The 24163-nt window shown below is 39.4% G+C and overlaps 1 protein-coding gene and 1 pseudogene across 4 annotated transcripts in view; both read left to right on the top strand.

The window, feature by feature from the left end:
• SERAC1 (serine active site containing 1) overlaps positions 1-17749 on the top strand; it is a 60674-nt gene extending 42925 nt beyond the window's left edge. For 3 of the 4 annotated variants that reach the window (XM_025866387.2, XM_073894160.1, XM_073894162.1), the window contains 7 exons: positions 7936-8086; positions 9709-9850; positions 10880-10974; positions 12203-12300; positions 13730-13912; positions 15001-15144; positions 16674-17748. In XM_025866387.2, the coding sequence (XP_025722172.1) occupies positions 7936-8086; positions 9709-9850; positions 10880-10974; positions 12203-12300; positions 13730-13912; positions 15001-15144; positions 16674-16810 (950 nt within the window). In that variant the 3' untranslated portion in view covers positions 16811-17748. Of the gene's footprint in view, positions 1-7935; positions 8087-9708; positions 9851-10879; positions 10975-12202; positions 12301-13729; positions 13913-15000; positions 15145-16673 lie in introns of all 4 variants that reach the window. The other variant, XM_073894161.1, reaches the window with a different exon arrangement.
• A 4114-nt stretch (positions 17750-21863) lies between these two features.
• Positions 21864-22307, top strand: LOC112815537 (large ribosomal subunit protein eL36-like; annotated as a pseudogene).
• The last annotated feature ends 1856 nt before the right edge of the window (positions 22308-24163 follow it).

Raw genomic sequence — 24163 nt, 5'->3', positions numbered from 1 at the left:
GATTTGGTTAACCAAGAGGTGTACTCGGAGTATAATTCGTGATTTTCCCCCCTTGCAACGAATAAACTGATGGTGGGGAGATACTTAAGACCATGCAGATATCCTGCTCATCTACTGAACCTTCTTGCCTCGTCTAGTCTTTAGCATGATGGTTGCAAAATAATGGTTTTCTAACTGCAGCACGCCTTCCCCATGTGCTTTTCAGCATTTGGCATTTTCTTGTAAGCAAGAGCCCGCCCTTCTCTCTCCTTCCATCTGTTTCCCTCCGTTTTTCCTTCTTGTCCCTCCCCCTCCCCTCCCCCATCAGTATGGGTACGTAGATTCCTGGTTTTTTAATGGTTTATAACTTATTACTGCACTTCACATTTGGTGCCAGATTGTCTCAGTTTTGGTTAGTGGGAGCCCCATAGACTGGCTCCATGTGTCCTTGCAATGTGCCTACCTCATTTTGGGAGGCATTCCTTACTGTCTGGAATAACAAGATGTTCCCGGCTCATCTCTCTGAGGAGAAATGCAGGTAGATTTTAGTGCAGATTGATTGGCAGAGACCAGGATCTGGGTGCTTGGTGTCCTTACTGGTCCTGGAGTGTCTTTGCTTCTTGGCTCTTTCAGTGGAAAACGCAAGGTAATATATACAGATACACACACACAAATATGCATACATATGTGCTCATTTTATTAGAGCTATTTATTATTAGAAACTATGAATTCACATTTTTTCTTGTGTCCCTGCTTTTATGTTTGTTTACATTTAAGAGAGTTTTGATCAGTAGAAGTTTTTAGTTTAATGAAGTCTCATTCAGGGATCAGCCAACTTTTTCTATAAAGGTCTACTTACTATGGGTTTTATTTGTTCCTACTTTTTAGATTCTTAAGGTAGAAACTTAATCACTGATTTTAACCTCTTGTTTCAGTTACCTGTGTATCAAACACAAAATTCATTGGTTAAAATAGTGGTCATATATTTTCCTCATCAGTCTGAAACTTGGGCAAGATTTGATAGTGAAGGCTTACATCACTCCAAGCAGCATTAACTGGAGCAGCTCAGCTGTGGGGTGAAGGATACACTTTGAAGATTGCTCACTTACCTGGCTTGCAGACTGGTACTGGCTCTCAGCTGGGACTGGGGACATTGGCTCCTTTCTACACGCGCCTCTGCATGCAGCTTGAGCTTCCTTTAAGCATGATGGCTAGGTGTAAAGAGCAAACGTCCCCAGAGAGGGCCAGGTATAAGCTTTTTTCCTTTTATAATCAAACATTGGAAGTCATTTCTGCCAGGATCTATTGATTAGAAACTAGTCACTAAGCCTGGCTCACATTCAAGGGAAAGAGATTTGGAAGGCGTGTAGACTCATCACCTTGTAATGGAGAGTAGTGTCGAGGAATTTGAAGATATGTTTTCAAATCACTACAATTTTGTATTTAAAGTGGTAAATTTCCTCTAACCTGCTTTAGATGCATCCCTCACATTTTGGATATATTGTATTTTTATCATTATTCAGTTTGACATATTTTGTGAATTTTTTCTTTGTCTCATGGGTTACTTAAAAGTGTGCTGTGTAGTTTATAAATATTGTTTTCTAGGTACCGTATGTCTCTGATTTCTAATTTAATATGTCATGTGTTCAGAGAACATACCCTATAAGATTTTAGTCTTTGGGAATTTATTGAGGCGTACTTGATGGCCTGTTGTATGGTCTGTTGTGGTGAATGTTCTGTGTGCACTTAAAAAGAATGAGTGCTCTGTAGTTGTTAGGTGAAGTGTTCAATATATAACAGACCACATTGGCTCACAGTATTGCTCAAATCTTCTCTAGGTCTTCATTGTGTTTTGTCGAGTTCTATGAATTACTGAGAGATGTGTGAAATTTTTCCAACTATGATTGTGAATTTGTTTTTTCCTTTAGTTCTTTCAGGTTTCTCTTCCTGGTAGATTATTCATTTTTTATTAATAAAGGATGTCTCTCCCACTGGGGACACTCCTTTTCTTTAGGTCTACTTGATCTGGTATTAAAATAGCCACACTAGCTTTCTTTTTCTTTTAAAAACATTTTTATTATTGAAGTATAATTGACATACAGTGTTATGTTAGTTTCAGGTGTACAACATAGTGATTTGACAATTCTGTACACTATATGATGCTCACCATAAGGGTAGTTATCATCTGTCACCACACAACGTATTTTATATTATTGACCATATTCCCAATGCTGTACTTTTCATCCCTGTGACTTATTTATTTTATACCTAGATGTTTGTACCTCTTAATCCCATTCACCTGTTTCACTTAGCACCCCCCCCCCCCGCCCGGTCTGGCAACCACTAGTTTGTTCTCTGTATGACTCTGTTTCTATGGGAGTTTTTGGTTTTGTTTTTTAGATTCCATGTATAAGTGAAACATATGGTATTTGTGTTTTTCTTTCTGACTTCTTTTACTTAACATAATACCGTCTAGGTCTATCCATGTTATCACAAATGGAAAGATCTCATTCTTTTTTATGGCTGAGTGATAGTCTATTACACACATACACATCTTATCCATTTACCCACTGACGTACACAGGTTGTTTCCATATCTTGGCTCTTAGAGATAATGTTGCAATAAGCATAGGGGTGCTTATTATATCTTTTTGATTTAGTTTTTTCACTTTCTTTGGATAAATACCTAGTAGTGGAATTCCAGGATTGTATGGTATTTCTATTTTTACTTTTTTGAGGAACCTCCATACTGTTTTCAACAATGGCTGCACCAATTTACATTCCCACCAACAGTGTGCAAGGGCTCCCTTTTCTCCACATCCTAACACTTGTTATTTCTTGTCTTTAATTCTAGCCATTCTGACTGGTGTGAGGCGATAGCTCATTGTCGTTTTGATTTTCACTTCCCTAATGATCACACTGGCTTTTTCTTATGCTTGCTGTTTGCATTACCAATCTTTTATCTTTTCCCCTTCTTTTGCTTTCATTTTTCTGTGACTCTAAAAATAAGTACATCTTTTATAGACAGCATATAGTTGCATCTTTTTTTTTTAAATCCAGTTTGATCCTTTTAATTGGAGTGTGTTCTCTCTTTACCGCTAACGTAATTATGAATATTGTTTTCTTTTTTTCTCCCTTACTGACTTTTTTGGGTTACTTTAGTATCTTTTACATTCTGTTCTTTCTCCTCTTTTGGCTTTTTATATAGTATTATCTGTGTATTTTTTTTATTGGTGGTATCCTTAACTTATCACAGTCTATCTTGAATTATTATTATGCCACTTTATATATAGTGTGACATTCTTAAAACAGCGTAATTCACTTTCCACCCCTGGCCTTGGTATTGTCATAATGTATTTTATTCCCACATGTTATAGACTTTGTGATACATTGTTGTTATTCAGTCAAGTGATATTTAAAGACGATAAGAAAAAAAGTCTTTATTTGCACATTTATAATATCCAGTGTTCTTCCTTCTGTTCTGTTTATCTACATTTACATCTGATATCATTTCCCTTCAGGCTAAAGAGCTGGGCATGCTGGATAAATTCTCTCACCTTTCATTTTCTGAAAGTCTTTCCTTTGCCTTTATTTGATTATCCCAGGAAGGAGATTTTCCATGGATAAAGAAGTCTGTGTTGACAGTGTGTTACTTTTTCTATCAGCACTTTAAAACTGTCATTCCATTCTCTCCTAACCACCGCTGTCTGATGAGAAGTGTCTTATTCCCACTTTCGTTCTCCTGTATGTACCTTGTTGTTTCCTCTCTGGCTTCTTTTAAGGTTTTTATGTTTGGTTTTTGGCAGTTTGACTATGAAGTGCTTGGTTCCTTTTTTATATTTATGCTGCTCACAGTCTGCTGAGCTGACTGGATCAGTGGGTTGATGTTTTTGATCAAATTTGGAAAATTTCCAGTCAGTGTATCTTAAAATACTTTTTCTTGTCTTCTTTTTGCTCTTTTCTCCTTTGGGGACCTCAGTCATGGCTATTAGATCTCTTGATTCTGTTCCACAGGTCGTTGAGACTCTCTTCATTTCTCTTCAAATATTTTTTTTTCTGTGTTTTACTTTGGATAATTTCTGTTGACTTATCTTCAGTTTCTTTAATGGGATAGAGCCTGATCAAATCAGTATTTTATTTAAAAAGCCCACAAAACACTCTTCCCCGAACTGAACCCTGGCTCTTACCCCAAGTCTTTCATTCAGGGATTTCAGTACCTACTGGACCAGCCCACTGAACACCTTGGTCTCTCAGTTCCTCGACCTTTTCATCTGCATTGACTTCTGCTCTGCTCCTGATTGTCTGGTACTCCACTCCCATTCCACACCTGGATTTAGTCATGGCCTGAAACCACTTCACCTTCAGAATCAGTAATTCACCTCTCTGAGCACATCCGCCTCTCATTCAAGGTTGTTTTTGCATCTGCTCCCGCAGTGACTGGTTTTATTCTCTCCAGGAATTTATCTGCCGACCCCTTTATTTTCTCCCGGTCCGGTCGTCGTCTTTCTCCTCACCCCTCCTGACGCGCTGGATGTCGATTCCGTGGCCCATTGTGTCACTGACGTTCTCTTCAGTGCCCCGGATCTCCCTTCTCTTCCATCCTCTGAGCACACCCTTGGTCAGGACCCCAACGCGACAGAAAACCTGCTGTCTGCTGCTTCTGTGGCTGAGCACAGCATCACAGCGGATTGGTCGTCACCTTCGGTGTCGTCACCTTCGGTGTCGTTCAGCAGTCCTGTTTCTCCAGGCAGCATGCCTTCACATTCCTAGCAGTGACGATTTGAACCTCCTTCACATCCTCAGACCTCCCACAGACTCCGTCCCTCTCAGCAGATGACGTCTCCTACTTCAGTGAGACAGCTGAGACCCTGAAAGGAATTTGCCTCAGTTTCCCGCTACCAAAACCAAACCCGTTTTCCCCTTTTCTGCTCTTGATGATAGGAAAAGGGACATCTCTTACGAGACCTCCAACTACACCTGGCTCCTGGCTCCTTTCACTTTCTCAGGGACTGCCAGTATCTTCTCATCTGCATAGTCAGAGGCTCCTTCTCAACGGGACTCTTTGATCTACACAGATTAGGGGACACTGTGAAGAACCACCTAAATTCGCGGTGCGACACGACACCCCCGTGGTTTTGCACCTCTCTTCTGCTTTTCCATTTTATATCTAAACTTTTCAAAGTTATCTGTGCTTCTTTTTGCTCAGCTCCCATTATTTCTGAATATTTCAGTTTGAATTCTGCTGCCTCACCTTGTATTTTTTCCTTTAGGCATCCTGTATCTTTACCTATATACATATAGGTCTGTGTGTATGTATGTATGTGTGTGTATATATATATAAATCTCAATAGTACCAGATCTGTAACTTTTTACCATTCGGATTTACAAAAGTTAAAAAGATTCTGGTAGTAGCCCTTGCTGGTTGAAGGTGTGTTAAAACTGCTCCTCTCATATATTGTTGGTGAGGATGTAAATTGATTAAGTTTTTTGATAGGCACTTAGTAGTAGTTATTAAAAGAATGTAGATACCATTTGACCTAGTAATAATACTACTAGGACTCTCTCCTACCTAAATACTCAAGGGTGTTCCTAAAGATTTATGTATAAAAATGTTTATTGGACTGGTATTTGCAGTATGGAAAAAATAGAAACAACCTAAATGTCTGCCAGTAGGAATAATGTTAACTAAACAATGGTATACTCAAATTATGTTAAATGCTATAGTTAAAAAGAAAAGTTGATGTATGTGGAGAGCATTCCAAGACATAATACTGAAGTACTAGATTCAGTCACAGAACAGTAGGAATAGTACGATTCCATTCAGGCAAAAAACAAACAAACAAACAAAAAAAACCAAATAGAGCTATAGTGTATATGTAGAAGTTATAGGTGTAGGACTGAATTTTTAAAAAGGTTTGGAAGGGTCACCACCAAACTTTTAACTCTAGTTACTTTTGAGGATATAAATGGAACTGGGAAATGATGGGAGTGCTAAAGTGGGGCTTTGATTATTAAAAGCTATTTTTAAATTGTTTTTATAATTATCATGTATTCAGATGTTACATAATTTAAAAACACTGAATCTTAAAGACGCGTTCTCCAAGGGGCATTTGATGTTTTGTAAAAGGTGAAGCATCTCAGGCATTGTGAAAATACTTTGTCAATTAAAAAAAGCCATAGAAGTGGCTTGTGCCATGATTTCTCTTGTGTTTCCTTTCTTGGGACTCCATTAAAAATAAAGCACAGGGGCCCCTGGGTGGCTTGGTCGTTGGGCGTCTGCCTTCGGCTCAGGTCATGGTCCCAGGGTCCTGGGACCGAGCCCCGCATCGGGCTCCCTGCTCCACGGGAAGCCTGCTTCTCCCTCTCCCACTCCCCCTGCTTGTGTTACACCTCTCGCTGTGTCTCTCTCTGTCAAATAAATAAATCTTTAAAAATAAATAAATAGAAATAAAGCATATTTTTGTATGTATACCAGTAATATACCTGTATATCTCTCTAGGTAGAATTTTAAAACATTCTTCTATTGTTATTATAAAGCTTTCTTTAACACATTTGGAAGGGGCATTTTTTGATACTACAAATTTGAATATTAAAGAATTATTGGGCCTGAGACTTCTTTTGGATTGTCATCACACTGATGTTCAACACTTTGGCCACAGAGCAAGGGAGGAGGACATGGGATAGCTGCTTTGTACTGAGTGCCTGCTGGATTTGGTAAGGGCAGTTTTTATATGGATTAACTTATTAGAACCTTCTTCCAGCCCAGGGAGCCAAGTAACTTAACTGAGGTTCCACAGTAAGTAAGTAGGGGACAGAGATTTTGAGCCCGCATCTCTGCCCTCAAGGCCCATGTTGTGTTATTTTAAGTTATATAAATAAAATGGGAATAGATTATCATGGTAAATACTTCAGAGAACATAGGTACAGCAAAAAAAAGTTAAAACCATCTTTATTTTTTTTAAAGATTTTATTTATTTATTTGACAGGGATCACAAGCAGGGGGAGCAGCAGACAGAGGGAGAAGCAGGCTCCCCACTGAGGAGGGAGCCAGCAGCAGGCTTGATCCTAGGACCCTGAGATCATGACCTGAGCTAAAGGCAGATGCTTAACCAACTAAGCCACCCAGGCGCCTTTTTTTTTTTTTTTAAGACTTTAATATTCTCTAGATCCATCCAGGTTGTTACAAATGGCAAGATTCCATTCTTTTTTAAGGTTGGGCAATATTCCACTACATATATGTACCACATCCTTATCCATTCATTTGTGGATGGACATTAGGTTGTTTCCCTGTCTTGCTCTTCCATATTATAAATAATGCTGCAGTAAACATAGAGGTGCATATATCTTTTTGCATTAGTGTTTTCTTTTCTTTCTTTCATTTTCTCCTAGTAGAGGAATTACTAGATCATATGGTAATTCTATTTTTAATTTTTTGAGGAACCTCCATACTGTTTTCAACAGTGGCTGCACCAATTTACATTCCCACCAGCAGTTCCTTTTTTCCCACATCCTCGCCAATACTTGTTATTTCTAAGCAAGCTCATTATTAAGGAATCATTTCTTGTGTGTATTAAAGGCTGCTAGTATGTCTGACAATCAGGATGAAATAACTAGTATTCAAACTTACTGAGTTTAGTAATTCTCGCTAAAAGCAGAATATCATATTCTTATTGATGACATCTCTAGTAATTGCAACTTTTGTTAGATTTTCTAAATAAAGGAAATGGCTCTTGAACCCCTTCTACCTTCCTTGAGACCCCCATATAGGGTACCTGGCTTGGGGCTTCATGTGCCGTGGGATGTGGAGAACCTTAGTGCAGAGTGGAGTTGGGAGTATTCTTTCTTTTTGTGAGACAGACGCTGGAGTCTGCCTTTCTCCCACCATTTTCAGTCAGAAACTGCTGAAAGTGTCAGATGGAGTAGTGTGGGTATTGAGGGGGTTTGTTCTCTTCACCAGGTTGGGTTTCCATACTGGCAGAGGCAATGAAGTCTCACCGCATTATGGAGGCCTCACATGCCGCCAGAACCCTGGCTAATCTAGACCGAGAGACTATGCAAGAAAAGTACCAGGATGGTGTGTACGTGCTACACCCTCAGTATCGCACGAGGTAAGAAAGTCGCTTTGTCTCTTGTGGGGATGTAAAGCCTCAGGGGCTTATCTTTTCACTTTATTTCTGCATAATTCAGATGTTAAATACCTTACAAATAATCCCGAGAACCTTATTTACTGACACAATTTGTCTGTAATAACCTCAGAAGAATTGCGGGCTATCATGGAAGTATGGAACTAGCTAAACTAATCAGTGTGATTTTACACGAAGGGCTGACCTTCAGTAAGATCGCATTCACCTCTTGTGATGTGGCCCCCCTTAAACTTTGTAATGCATAGTTCTTTGTTTCGCTACTTGTTTCCTGCAGATCTGAGTTAATAGCTGATTTGGATTGTAGAGGTTGGTCTGGATGGGAGGAGATAGGACATCCTGTGCAGGTAGCTATATATTAGCCTGGTTCTAGAACTCAGAAGGACTGGACAAAGTTTATGCAAGGTATAAAACTGTTCACTGGAAGGAGTAAGTTGTAATAAATTTGACTCATGCTCCTTCTTAAGATTATTTCTTTCTGGTCACCATTTCCAGTTGTATCATTGCTGAGATAATAAATATAAGAAGGACCACAATGAAAAAATTATATATTTCTTGGATTTTTCTCAGTACTTTAATAATACCTCAGAAAATAGCAAAATCATTTAATTGAAAAATGGATTTTGTGGTTAATTCCAATTTATAAACAAAATAATACGGAAATATATTTCATATGTGTTGCATAATTGTGTGTGTGTACTATAAATAGCTTACAAATCATATGCTGTCTACAGTTTCTAAAAATGTTACATCTGAGAACATCTGGGTGGCTCAACTGATTAAGCGTCCAACTCTTGACTTCAGCTCAGGTCATGATCTCAGGGTCATGAGATTGAGCCCTATGTTGGGTTCTGTGCTGGGCATGGAGCCTGTTTAAGATTCTCCCTCTCCCTCTGCCCCTGCTCTCATATTTAAAAAAAAAAAAAATCATATCTAAAGACTATGAATTACTTTAAAACCTCATTTCTTTATTTTTTTTAAATTTATTTGAGAGAGAGTGTGAGTGAGCAGGGCGGTGGGTGGGGCAGAGAATCTCAAGCAGACTCCCTGCTGAGCATGGAGCCCTACATGGGGCTTAATCCATCAACCCTGAGATCATGACGGGAGCTGAAATCAAGAGTCAGACCCTTAACCGACGGAGCCACCCAGGCACCCCTAAAATCTCATTTCTGATAAACATTTATTTCCTTGATAAGTTTTTAAAAATCTCTCATGCATGCTCAATTTGAATCTACACTAGCATATTCTTATTTACTTTCTTAAATACTTTATTGATTTGTGGAATATTCTCATGAAATTCTTTGGAGGGCAGTCTATGACATATGTCACTTCATTGGTTATTAAACTCATTACAGTTGATTTTGGTTGGTCTGGCTGGCTAGGGCTAGATCTGTCTTCACTTTTATAGAGAGAGCAGTGAGCACACTCCATGTATGTCTTTGCCACACCTGTGCTTACACAGCTTGCCTTCATAGTTTTATTTCCGGTATGCAAACTTGCTAAGCACCATCCACAGAATAGTAGGTAGACTCTTACCAAAGCAGTAATGCATTTATTCTGCTTCTTTTTAAAACTCTCTCCCCCATCAGTCAGCCCATTAAAGCAGATGTCCTTTTTATTCATGGCCTTATGGGAGCAGCATTCAAAACGTGGCGCCAGCAGGACAGCGAGCAAGTTTTAACTGAAAAGATTTTAGAGGATGAAGCCAGGTATACCACGTGTTGGCCCAAGGTAAGGAAGTGCTGCCTCTGGTAGGCCACCCTCTTCATGATGCACTGTGGCATCTCTGGCTATTGAAGCCTGCATTCTGATTTGCTTATTTTTCTCTTTTTCCTGGGATTTTTCTACCATGCAGTTTTTCTGTCCCTTAGAGACACTTGTAGTATGTTCATGAACAGCTGGGCTTGTCACCCTGCCTTCTGTTGTGTCATTTCTGGTTAGGGTGTGGGCTAGAACTCTCAAAGAATAGTTCATTGAATAAAAAACCGGCAAGGACCAGTATTCGTTCACTCCTATTAAAAATGTAACAAATAATACATTGCTAGTTCTGTGATTTTAATAATTATAAAAATAGAAATACTTTGAAGAGATATTCAAAGTATTTCTATTATAAGATAATTCTACTTTGGATTTCCTTGCTGATATTTCTTCTAAGAGCCTTAACTCTGGGATGAACGCATTGCACGCAATGTACCCAAAGCTCAGCGAAGACGGCTAGGCCTGTAGTTTCCAGGGCTTTGTCCCACCGCAGCTTCTTCACCTTCACGGAGGCTATCCTGCAGAAAACATGGTTTGCACTTTGTCTCTGGCAACACTGACATACAGAGAGGGCTATCGGTCCTGGGTCCACAGATGGAACTGTGGCTGTAGTTAGCATCTCTGTGTTCTCCGCTCGAATCTTCAGCCGTCAGATGGTACCATCTGTCCTGAGGTCATAACTTTCTATTAAATGCTTTCTAAAAGCCAATTTGATTTGGACTCCAAAAACTCCTTGCTTTTGGCTATACAACACATTAAAACTGAGAATATTCTCTTGAAATTCACATTGGCTTTATGCTAAAGATATTAATGCCTCCTTGTGACCAGAGACATAAAAAGATAAAATGCCGGAAACGGTTTTCTAGTCATCTTTTAACTTTCTTCTGTGATGTGTTATAGTTGTCCGTGTCAGTGGCCTTTAGTTACAGGTGTCAATCACTAGCAAACAACGGGAGCAGTGGAAATTCATGTGTGTTCTTTTGTACCTTATATTTTGTGTAGACATGGTTGGCAAGAGACTGTCCTGCTCTCCGAATCATATCTGTGGAGTATGACACCAGCCTTAGCGACTGGAGAACGAGGTGTCCTGTGGAGAGGTAACAGGGGGTACTGTGGACTGGGAGGAAGGGCCGGGGTCCACGACCCTCAGGGATTGAGGGGAGCTTTGTCTTTTGATGCCACAGACAGAATTTTTTTTTATGAAAAACCTTTTTTCTCTTCCTTCTAGAAGGAGTAATATATTAACAAGGAACTAGTGTAAGGCTTAGATAGTGTGTCAGTGTTGGGTTCCTAAAGTGGTTCATTTATAACTATTCTAGTAGTAAGGACCATGGATTCTATAGCAGAATCTCCTTTACTCCCAGAAGTAAACATAAGGCTTTTTGCTTTTGTGTTCGCAAGTGTATTGGCTACAGGAAGCAAAGGAAAAGCTGTGGAGCAACGTAGGGTGCCTCTGTCACTTGCATGTCATACATGCTGATTGTGTATACAGGAAGAGGAGCACTGGACCTCTGGGCTCTGGGACCTGGATGGTAGCCGATTCTGCCTATGACCCACTATGTGGTCTCAGGTCATCTAACTTGTCTGGGAAGCTTGGTCTGCAAGTTGAGAGCGTTGGTCGGAATCACTGGTACTAAGCTGAGCGTTGTCTCTGAACAGACCCTGCATAGGTGCCAGGGGGCAGGAGCTCAGGGGTCCTTCCCTATTGCACCAAGAGGAGCTCTGACAAACCTTTATTGCAGGGAAAGGATTTTATAGATAAACAGTTTGAAACTACCAGAGTAGATCGTTTTGACTTTCCCTTTTAGCCTGAAAATTACTTTGAATTTTCTGATTCTAATAGCTTTCTGGTATTTCTGAATAAACCAAAATGATGAAAGCTTAATGTTTGCAGCATAAATACCAGTAGAATTAAGTAGAGTGGCAGCTTACCATGTAGGTGAGCTCACAGCAGACAATGCGGCATTATTTTCAGGCCACATCATGACAAAGACACACATCCTAAGTGGTGGGGGCAGTCGGTGTGAGTTCCAGCTTGTAAAAATTGCCAGATGCGTAACAGATGCTCAAACCCTGCTTGTGTAGTAAGTGAATGGCTTGTTCTGGGTCTAGATATTCCCAGTCATGCCACCGTGACTAAGTTAGAAGCAGGGAATGAGCAATTGTAGAGATCAAACAGAGTAGGGGTATTCCTGACCCCAAAATATAGTATGTAGTATTGGCCCAATGAAACTTCTTGCCTTAAAAACTTGGATAGTAAAATTTGGGGGGGAGGGTGCAGAATCCATAGCCTCATATAATGCCTGCTGTTTTCAATTTGTTCAGAAAGTCCATTGCGTTCAGGAGCAACGAACTTCTAAGGAAGCTCAGAGCGGCTGGTGTTGGGGATAGGCCAGTCATTTGGGTTTCACATAGCATGGGAGGTACGTATGTTTCAGTTCTGTGAAGCCAGCACTGTGAGGTCATTGTCAGCCAGTGGGGCTAACCTGTTACCACAGCTCCCTGTTTCACCTACTACTGGCCCCTTTTCCCTCTAAATGTTTTTGGCTATAGCTAAGAGTTTTTAAATGACTATACTTTCCTTCCATCCTAGTTGTTTTTCTATGAGGGGGAGACCACTAGTAACAAACTGTGTCAAAGGAACATGTGGTTGGCAACGTAATGCTTTCATATAGCGATAATCAGTGGACATCAGCAGCAGTCCGTGGCTCGGATAAGCCTGACTTGTGAATATCCCTCAGGCATTCCTGGCTGGTCCCTGTGCTCTCTTTTCTTCCCTGCATCCCCAAGCATCGCAGAGCCCGCAGCCGCAGGCCTGCTGGGGGGGAGGTGTGATGGCAGATTTCTGCTCTTTGGGGCCTGGTGTGTGCTTGCTAAGTGTCATCTGCTCCCCTCGGCCCACTCCCCAGCCCATTTCTCACAAGAGATGTCACCATCCGCCTTGGAGAGGGCCTTGCTGCTGCCTCCGGCCTAGTTTATCTGATGAAATGCTCGGGATTGCAAACCGAGTCGGGGCTCTTTGCTGAGAGGTAGATGTAGCCCCTTGTGTCCCTAGAGCTCTGCGGTTACCAACCATATAAGTGACCTTGGTGTTGTATTGTCAGCTTCAAGCCCAGGGTGGCGGGGTGGAAGAGATGGGGCCTTCCTAGGTGCATGTTCCTATAGAAACTTTGTTTTCCATGGTGGATAAGCTCTGTGGGGCTCTTTTTTGAACAGCAGTACTGTCCTGATGGTGTGGTCCTTAGTGGCCCCCTGGCGACAGGACGGGGCACACGGTGCTGCGTATTCACTTCGTGGACGGGCACCCAACGTAGCAGTGCCCAGTACTCCTTCTAGGGCATAGTGTATTCTGCGGTAAAAGACCTGTCTAGGGTGAGCTTCTAGAATCTTCCCTGTTTGTAGGCTTGTATTATATACAGTTGACCCTGAAACAGCACGGGGATTAGGGACACTGACTACCCTGTGCAGTCAGCAGTCTGCCTGTAACTTTTGACTCCCCCAGAACTTAGCTACTAATAGCCCACTGTAGACCAGAAGCTTTACTGACATCAATTAACACGTTTTGTATGTGTATTCTTACAGTAAAGAAAATCGTAAGATACACTAATAGTACTGTATGAAATCCACGTGTATAAGTGCACCCATACCTTTGAAACCGTGCTCTTCAAGGGTCCGCTGGATTCTAGGTCAGCAGTATTACCAAGTGCTAGTATTTTAAGGCCCCGTGTGTTGGACTCTAGAGAATTAAACTTTAAAGAAAACATCTCTTTTTGTGTTGTTCCCCACCTCCTTTTGTTTTAGAATAATGGAAGGAAGAAAAAGCTTATGCATTGTTTTTCTTTGTATGGCTAGGTCTTCTTGTCAAAAAGATGCTGCTGGAAGCCTCTAAGAAGCCAGAAATGAGTACTCTTATAAACAATACCAGAGGAATAATTTTTTATAGCGTGCCTCATCACGGATCCCATCTGGCTGAATACTCTGTCAACATTCGCTACCTTCTTTTTCCCTCTTTGGAAGTCAAAGAACTCAGCAAGGGTAATATTTGTGTTCTGTCATGAAGGGGAAGTGGGATTGTATTAATAACAGTTATACAGGAGAAGGAGAAAGAAGACGGTTTCTAACTTGGCTTATATTATGCCACTTTATTATTTGTATACAAATTGTGTTTAGATTATCATGGAAAATTTTTAGTTTGGGTTTGATTTTTCTTTGATACCTTTCCTTAAGGTATCAAAGGTATCTTCAAATACAATTTTAATACTGTCTTAAATATTTAAAATTTTAAGTTATATCATGTTTTAAGGATTATTCCAAATTACCGATGAACTGCTTTTTTCCATGTGTTTGGAAAATCAACTGTTAAAATATAAACAGACTTAAGATTTTCAGGATTAAGATTCTCAGTTTCTGGAATGCCTGTTAACCAATTTGGAGGCCCTGGCTGAGCCTTTAATATTATGCCAGTTGTCTTTTTTTTCATATTTTCTCTTTCTTCTGCTTTATGGAGACTTGCTTAACTTTATCTTCTTAAACCTTCTATTGAACTTTATTTTTTGCAGTCAGGTTTTATTTTCCAGAAGCTCTTTCTTGTTCTCGGATTCTTTTGAAGTCATTCTAACAATACTAATTAAGAGTTTTTTTCTTAAAGTTCCTTTCTGTTTCTTCACTGAGTTCTGTGTCTTCTCTGCCCAGGTGTTTTGTTTGCTCACTGGGTCTCTTTTAGGTTGTAAGCTATCCTGTAGGGTCTGGTATGTCTTGGTTGCCTTTTCCTAGTTGAGGATGGGGGACAGGCCCTCTGTGATTATAGATAGGTCTTGTCGATGGGAGGCTGTGCTTTAGGGTGAAGGTGCCAGCCAGCACACTGAGGGACCCCAGTCCCACACACCCATTGCCCCGCATGCTTATGGTCAGCCAGTAACATGTGAAGCCTCTCCCTCAGCCTGCTGGCCCCTATCAGTTCTGGTGCGGCTTTAGCTCTGCTCCCATCTTAATGACTTCATAGGAAGGAGAGAAAATAAACAAGTTACTATCTTGAACCAGAACCCTAATTTTCTCTTCAGTACATTTTATTATAAATTGGGTAAACAGAATTTGTCACAATCTTGTTTTCTGGAATTTTACAGATTCTCCTGCTCTTAAAACGTTACAAGATGATTTTCTGGAGTTTGCTAAAGACAAAAATTTTCAGGTGCTGAATTTTGTAGAGACACTGCCAACTTACATTGGTAGCATGATTAAACTGCACGTGGTGCCCGTGGAATCAGCAGGTACTCCTCCTTTTGAAATTTGCTCTTAGATGCCTGGTTGGTGGTACCAATATTTAATCATAAACAACCCATTTTTATATTCAAGCTTCTCAGTTTTAGGAGACAGTGTATATGAAGATCTAGATTCTATTATTCTTTTCAGCTATAGATTAAAATTTCTCTTCCAACATACAACCTTGGCATTACTCCTTCCTCCCTTCATTTAGCTGGCACAGGTTAATTGGCTTCCTCTGTGAGCTCTGTTGTATTAAGAATTCAAAGTCCTTCTATCAGCTACAACGAAAGGGGCATTTAACAGACTGGTAATTGGTTTGTTAAAGCTTTCTCTATGCAGCTAAAGGTGTGGAAGCTTTAACAAATGAAAGATTTTTTTAAACATTTTTTTCCATTGGAATCTTAGATGGGGAATATTTAAGCAACAATTTCTTTTATAATCCTGGGTTTGAAGGAAATAACCAATACCTTTTAACTGTGGTGTCTTGTAATATAGGCTCTTCGAGGTAGGGCACAAATCTTAATTCTCTTTATTTACCTCTATACTACTCAGTAATAGTAGATAACCCACACATTTCCTTCCTTGAAATGCTTTTCTCTCACCTGGCCAACCTGATGACCTCTGAGGCAGGATTAGGTGCTGTCTTAGTGGCACTCGGCCATACTGAGAGCTCTCAGGGACAGTGGGAATCTGGAGTGCCTGCCAGATGGTTCTTCAGCCTGTATAACAAGTTTTGTCCTAACTCCATCAGGTATTATTGAAATAAAATGAAAGACTCAGTACTTTGTAGTAGAACCTAAAGAGGCTTTAGCACAAATATGGTGAGGAGTTACTATTTAGTAGTTATAGAACTTAAAGGACTTTGGAAGCTGGAAGCAAAAGTAAAGGTAATACTGTGGACCACCGGTTTGTCGCCATAGAGCCTTGTCATAATTCTGTCTGCCCTTTCTTTGGGGTCATGAGGAGGTTTGTCTTCCTTCATAACCACCACCTGCATTCCTTACCTGGCAGTCCTCACCAGGACCTCTTGTCACTTCCATCTAGGTGCACTTTGCTAGGCTGAAACACCAGAAACTCAACTTCAGATCTCTCAAGGACTAAATCCTCTTCCCCCTGGCAGAGTGAAGAATGGATCCTATGTGAGACATTCCCATTCCTGTCATCAGGACAGGGGAGCTCATTATGAAGTATAATAATATAAACTCCAAAAAAGAGGTGGTTAAAAGAAGTGTGGAATAATTTAGTAGTAACATGCTACTGCTCAGATTCTGTTCACTATTAAATTAGGGAGTAGGCCAGATTACATACAAAGAATTTATGAAAAGCTTAAAATTAGACCTACTGAGAATCCATTCTCGTGTGATTAGTCACATGTAGTTTAGCTATGGTCAAACTTCCAGTTCCTGTATCTATCTTTTTAGAGTCCCTTATCACAACCAAATCACCATTTAGAACTACCCATTCATCTTCTTTCAATATTGACGGGACGTCTAGATTTTTATTTGGATTTTATTGATATTTTTGTTTTCTTCAGATTTAGGCATTGGAGATCTAATTCCTGTGGACGTTGACCATTTGAACATTTGTAAGCCAAAGAAAAAGGATGCTTTTTTATACCAGCGTACCTTACAATTCATCTGTGAAACTTTAGCCAAAGACCTTGAAAACTGAATTATCTTCTTCCATTTTGCAAGAAACTTGGTGTTCTGTTTCTCTTTTTAAGCTCTGAGCAATCATGTGAACACGGTCACTGTGGCATCGACGTGGTCTGGAGCATGTTGCAGGCAACAGAATATGGTTCTCAGTTCATGCACTGTAAAGCACAAACAGTGGCAATCAAAGAAGGAAGGGCTAGACTGGATTCTTTTGATTTGAAAGAAATTCCATGTGTGCCAGCTTATGTTTTGCAGTGTTGTCCCTGGTGCAGGGAACAAGCTGCTAGAGATAGAAAATGCCTGTCATCTGTGATGGTCTCCAGCTCATGCCAGGAGGAACACCGATGGTTTCCAAAGGGAGAACAATCATCACCTTCCATAAAAATACCATTTAGAAAGTACCTAGACTAGAGACTGAACTAGAATATAAAAACGTTTTGTTCTGGGTTTCCATGTGCTGTAAATTAAAAAAATACATATATCCGTGTAAACCTTTGTCTCACATGTTAACTTTGTCAGACCTGTTGTCATCCATGGGTCAGTTCCTTATAAGTTTTTATTTTCATATTGCTAAGAACAAATACTTCTTTTTTAAAGAGAATTATAGCCTATAGTAATTCTTTCCAGACTGTAGCTACCTGTACTTGTAATTTTTCCCAGATAAGGATAAAGTAGCTAATCCATTATTGATCAGAATATGAAATAAAACTATTCTAAACCATTATATATACTAACAGTACTTAGTATCAAGATTCTTTTTAGCTAAATAATGTGTACCTTTCTTTCATGCTCATTTAAAAGTTGCATCAATTGACCTTGAGCATTTGAGAAATAGGAAATCATGTAGTGCCTGGCTCAGTCGGTAGAGCATGTGACTCTTGATCTCGGGGTCGTAAGTTCTAGCCCCACATTGGGTGTAGAGATTGCTTAAAAATAAAATCTTAAAAAAAAAAAAAGGAAATCATGTTGACTTTTTATTTTTAAGTAACAGCATTATTAAGATAGAAATCACATACCATAAAATTCACCCTTTTAAATATACAGTGTTGTATAACCCTCCCCACAATCTAATTTCTGAACATTTCATCATCCCTAAAATGAACTCTCTACTCATTAGCAATCATTCCTCACCACCTTTCCCCTCAGCTCCTGGCAAACACTAATCTACTTCCTCTCTCTATGGATCTGGCCTATTATGGACATTTCATATAAGTGGAATCATACAATGTGTGGCCTTTTGTGTCTGGCTTCTTTTTCTTAGCCTGTTTTCAGGGTTCATTTATGATGTAGCATGTATCAGTACTTCATTCCTTTTTCTGGTCAAATACTATTCAGCTGTGTGGAGATACACATTTGTTTATGGATATCCATCAGCTGATGGATCTTTAGGTTCTTTCCATTTGTTGGCTATTATGAATAATGCAGCTGTAAACATTTATGTACAAGTTTTTATGTGGCCATGTTTTCCATTCTTGTGGATATATACTAAGAGTGGAATTGCTGGGTCCTGTCTTTAGCATTTTGAAGATGGCAGACATTTGTAGAATGGGATAGTCAAAGCTAAAACTGGAGTACAGCATCTGAAGGTAAACTGAGGTCATCCCTAAATCCTATCAACATTGCTTAATTATGCACCGACCTAACAAGTGACTTAACCACTTGTTTTATTATGTAGATACAGTGAATATAACCATTAGCTAACAACAGTAAGTTAGCTAACAATAAGTACTAGCTAATGGATGTCTATTTGCATATCTTAAAAGCTGCAACCTGAGGCTCAGGCTTCTAATTTAGCACCCATCTAGAGACTGACTGTGATACTCCACGGAGCCTGGGGAGGCAGAAGGGAGCCATATCCGCATTCTCCTTCTGGCACATTCCAGATCACTGGTGTCTCCCTGGAAGAACTTTATGCATGTCTTGTGCCCTGGCTTTTGTGGCTGCTACCCAGGGAATGCACCCCTCGATTGCTTGGCTCCGGTAGCCAGCAGAGCTTGTGTTTGCGGGTCCCTCAGCACTGTAGCAAACACCATTCAGGGCTCAGCACAGAGACAGCAGGCAGAAACACCCATCTCCCAGTCTTTCCCTGCAAGAAGTCTGTTTACGTACTTTAAAAATCCAGCTTCCAATCAGCCTGCTTGTAGGTACTGACAGATCCTTCTCCCCTTTGGAACACTGACAGGTTTTGGCAGACCCTCAACTGGTGGCAGACACTAAGAACAAAGGCGGCGGCTTGGATAGTCACAAAGGTTTGAGAGAGAACCAAGAACTCAGCAGACTCAATGACAAGTTTCATCTAAATAAGACCACTCTGTCAAGACTGGGAGAAGTGGCTGTTTTACATAATGCACAGAAATCAACAGAGTGTTGAGAAGAATGATTAAACAGAGGAATACAGAAGATAAAACTTGAGAAATAAACCTTAATGATATGGAGATAGGTGACTTGATAAAGAGTTCAAAATAATATTTTCACCAAAGTCAGAAGAATAATGCATGAGCAAAGTGAGAATTTCAACAGATACAGAAAGTATAAGCAAATACCAAAAAAATCATAAACTTGGAAAATATACACTGAAAAATTCAATAGAGTGTTTCAGTGACAGACTAGATTGTGTGAAAGGATCAGCAGATTCAAAGATGACAGTGGAATTCATCCAATCAGTGGACCAAAAAGAAAAAAGAATGAGAGTGAAGATAGCTTAAAGGAATTATGGGATACCATCAAGCTGATCAATATTTGCATTATAGGGCTCCTTGAAGGAAAAGAGGAAGGGGCAGAAAGCTTATTCAAAGAAATAATGGCTGAATTCTTCCCCAACCAGGAAGCCAAGACAATACAACTTAAGATGAATCCAAACATATCCACACCAAGACACATAATTAAATTGCCAAAAGTTAAAAATCAGAGAATCTTAAGAGTAGCAAGAGAAAAACAAATGGTTATGTACAAGAGAAACCCATAATACTATCGGCAGATTTTTCAGCAGAAACTCTGTAGGCCAGAAAAATGGGATGATATAGTCAAAGTGCTGAAAGAAAAAGATTGGCAATCAAGAATACTCTACCTGGCAAAGTTCTTCAGGACTGAAGGAGAGAGAGAGTTTTCCAGACAAGCAAAAGCTGAAGGAGTTCATCACCACTAGACCAGTCTTATATGAAATGTTCAGGGGAATCCTTCAAGCTGAAATGAAAGGATGCTAATTAGGAACAGGAAAACATAGAAAAGTATAAATCTCACTGGTAAGGGTAAATATATAAATTCAGAACATGCTAATGTAATGGTGGGTAAATCACTTATAAATCTAGCATGAAGGTCAAAAGACAAAAGTACTAAAAATAGCTATAACTACAATTTCTTACTGGATATACAAGGTAAAAATGTGTAATTTGTGACACTGAAAACAGAATGGGAGGAGTAAAAACAGCTTTAGTGGGCATTTGGAAAGTTGTTAGTTTAAAATGACATAAATGTTTTATGTAAGTTTCATGATAACCTCAATGCAAAAACTTATAGTAAATACACAAGAGAGAAAGGAAGACAATTAGACATGGATTTACTATTGCCATTTTATTAACCATTACTTTAAATGGACTGAATTCTCTAACCCAAAGACAGAGTCGCTGAGTGGATTTAAAAAAACCAACTATATGCCGGCTATAAGATACTTCAGCTTTAAGGACACACACAGACTGCAAGTGAAGAGATGGAAAGACATATTCCATGCAGTTGGAGACCAGAAAGCAGGGGTAGCTGTATTTATATTAGACAAAATAGACTTGAAGCCAAAGACTGTAATAAGGGACAGAGAAGGTTATTATATAATGATAAAAGGGTCAATCCACCAAGAGAAAATAACATTTATTAATATTTACACATCCAGCATAGCACCTAAATATATGAAACAAATATTAACCCACCTGAAGAGTAAAATATACAGCAGTGTAATAATAGCAGGGACTTCCATACCCTATTTTTCAACACTGTATACATCATCCAGACAGAACTCAATAATTGGACTTAAATGACATTTTAGACCAGATGGACTTAATAGATCACTACAGAACCTTCCATCCAACAGTAGCAGAATATGCAGTGTTCTCAAGTGCACACAGAACATTCTCCAGGAGAAGTCATACATTAGGCCACAAAACAAGTCAATAAATTTAAGAAGACTGAAATCTATCAAGCATCTTTACTGACCACAATGGTGTGAAACTAATCAGTGAAAAGAAGGAAACTGGAAAATTCACAAATATGTGGAGATTAAACATGCAACTGAATGAGCAATGGGTCAAAGAAGAAATCAAAAGAAACAAAAAATACCTTGAGACAAATCAAAATGGAAATACAACGTACCAAAAGTTAAGGGATGTAGCAAAAGCAGTTCTAAGAGAGAAGTTTATAGCAACCAATGCCTACATTAAGAAAAAAAGATTTCGGGGCGCCTGGGTGGCTCAGTTGGTTAAGCGACTGCCTTCGGCTCAGGTCATGATCCTGGAGTCCCGGGATCGAGTCCCGCATTGGGCTCCCTGCTCAGCGGGGAGTCTGCTTCTCCCTCTGACCCTCCCCCCTCTTGTGTTCTCTCATTCTCTCTCTCTCTCAAATAAATAAATAAAATCTTAAAAAAAAAAAAAAAGATTTCAAACAACCTGACTTTGTATCTTAACTAGAAAAAACAAACTATGCCCAAAGTTAGTAGAAGGAAAGAAATAAAGATCAGAGTGGAAATAAAGGAAAGAGATTCTTAAAAGATAATAGAGGGGCACTTGGGTGGCTCATTTGGTTAAGTTTCTGACTCTTGATATCAGCGTGGGTCTTGATCTCAGGGTCATGAGTTCAAGCCCCACACTGGGGTCCATCCTAGCCATGGAGCCTACTTAAAAACAAAACCAAACCAAACCAATAGAAAAGATCAATGAAACTAAGAGCTGTTTTTTTGAAAAGTTAAACAAAATAGACAAAACTTTAGCTACTCATTCCAAGATAAAAGGGAGAGGGCAAATAAAATTAGAAATGAAAGAGGAAGCTGTCCCTCCAGGGGAGTTATTGAAGAGCAGCAGCCATGGATGGCTCCATGCTACCTTATGGCCATGGGCCTCAACAAGGTCCACAAAGTGAATGTGACCAAGCTGAGGCACAGCTCCTGCTGAAGGTGCCTCACCAAGCACATCAAGTTTGTGTGGACCATGATCCGAGAGGTGTGTGGCATCACCACATACAAGTGGCATCCTGTGGAGCTGCTCAAGGTCTCCAAGGATAAGCGCGCCTCAAGTTCATCAAGAAAAGGGTGGGAATATACCTCTATGCCAAGAGGAAGAGAGAGGAGCTGAGCAACGTCCTGGCAGCTATGAGAAAAGTGGCAGCCCGGAAGGACTGAATGCCTCCCCTCTAAGTAATAAAGCCTTTTTGGAACTTAAAGAAGAAGAAGAAGAGACTTACAACTAACAACACACAAATACTGAGAATCATAAGAGACTAATAGGAACAATTATTTGCCAATGAAGTGGACAACCCAGAGGAAATGGATAAAATCCCAGACATACAATCTACCAAAACTGAATTGTGAAGAAACAGAAGATCTGCATAGTCCAATTATTAAGGAGACTGAATCAGTAGTCAAAAATCCAACAAACAGAAGTCCCAGACCAGATCATTTCACTGGTGAATTCTACCAAATATTTAAAGAAGAATTAATACTAATCCTTCTCAATCTCTTCCAAAAAGTAGAAGAGGAGGGAATACTTTGAAACTCATTTTACGAGGCCAGCATTACCCTGAAATAAAACCTGACAAAGACACAACATCCCTGATGAAATAGATGTAAAAATGCTCAGCAAAATAATAGCCAACTGAATTCAACAGTACATTAGAAAAATAATACACCATGATCAAGTGGGATTTATTCGAGGGATTCAAGATGGTTCAACACCTGCAAATCAATCAATGTGATACACCACATTAACGAAATGAAGAAAAAGCATTTGACAAAATTCAACAGTCATGATAAAAACTCTCAACAAAGTGGGTATAGAGGGAACGCACCTCAACTTAATATGACAAGCCACAGCTAACATCATGAAAAGGTGAAAAGCTAAAAGCATTTCCTCTAAGATCAGGAACAAGAGTGCCCACACTTTTTTTTTTTTTTTTTTGCCACTGTTTATTCAGCATAGTATTGGATGGCCTAACCAGAGCAATTAGGCAAGAAAAAGAACAGTCAGCCAAATTGTAAAGGAAGAAGTAGAACTGTTTCTATTGGCAGACTACGTTTTATTTAGAAAATTCTAAGGACTCCACCAAAAAAACCTTTTAGAATAAATGAGTTCAGTAAAGTTGCATGATACAAAATCAATATACAAAAATCGATGAGGTTTCTATACACTAATAACAAACTATTAGAAATTAAGAAAACAATCCCATTTACAATTGCATCAAAAAATACCTAGGACTAAATTTAAACAAGGAGGTGAATGATCTGTACACTAAAAACTGTAAGACACTGGTGAAAGAAATAGATACAAATAAATGGAAAGACATTAAATGCTTATGGGCTGGAAGACTTAATAGTGTTAAAATGTCCATACTACCCAGAGCAATCTACAGATTCAATGCAGTTCCTATCAAAATTCAAATGGCATTTATTCTCAGAAATAGAAGAAACAATCCTAAAATTCTTGCGGAACCAGAAAAGACCCCAAAAAGCCAAAGCAATTTTGAGAAAGAAAAGGCACCACACTTCCTGATTTCAAACTATATTACAAGGCTACAGTGGCCAAAACAGTATGATACTGGCATATAAAGACAATAAATCAATGGAACAGAATAGAGAGTCCTAGAAATAAACCAGTATATATACGGTCAATTGATGGAAAAGGAGCCAAGAATATATTGTTGGGAAAGGATAGTCTCTTCAGTGAATGGTGTTGGGAAAACTGGACAGCCACATGCAAAAGAATGGAACTGAACTACTATCTATACCATACATAAAAATCAACTCAAAATAGATTAAAGACTTGAACGCAAGACAAATCATAAAACTCCTAGAAGGAAACATACTGATAAGCATCCTGACATTGGTCTTGGCAATGATTTTTTGGATGTGACACCAAAAACAAAGGCAACAGAAGCAAAAAAATAAAAATTGGAACACTGTTAAACTAAAAAGCTTCTGCACAGCAAAGGAACCATCAACTAAAAAGGCAGGCTACTGAATGGGCGGAAACACTTGCAAATCATATATTTGATGTGGGGTTAATATCTAAAACATATAAAGAACACATACAACTTAATAGTAAATATCAAACTATTCGATTTTTAAAATGGATATTTTTCCAAGGAAGACATACAAATGGTTAACAGGTACATG

The sequence above is a fragment of the Callorhinus ursinus genome, unplaced genomic scaffold (assembly GCF_003265705.2).
Source record: "Callorhinus ursinus isolate GAN/ISIS: 27379988/994484 unplaced genomic scaffold, GSC_fseal_2.0 scaffold6, whole genome shotgun sequence".
NCBI classification, from domain to species: Eukaryota; Metazoa; Chordata; class Mammalia; order Carnivora; family Otariidae; genus Callorhinus; species Callorhinus ursinus.
Note: the sequence above shows the minus strand (reverse complement) of the source record. Positions and strands in the feature narration are given on the sequence as shown.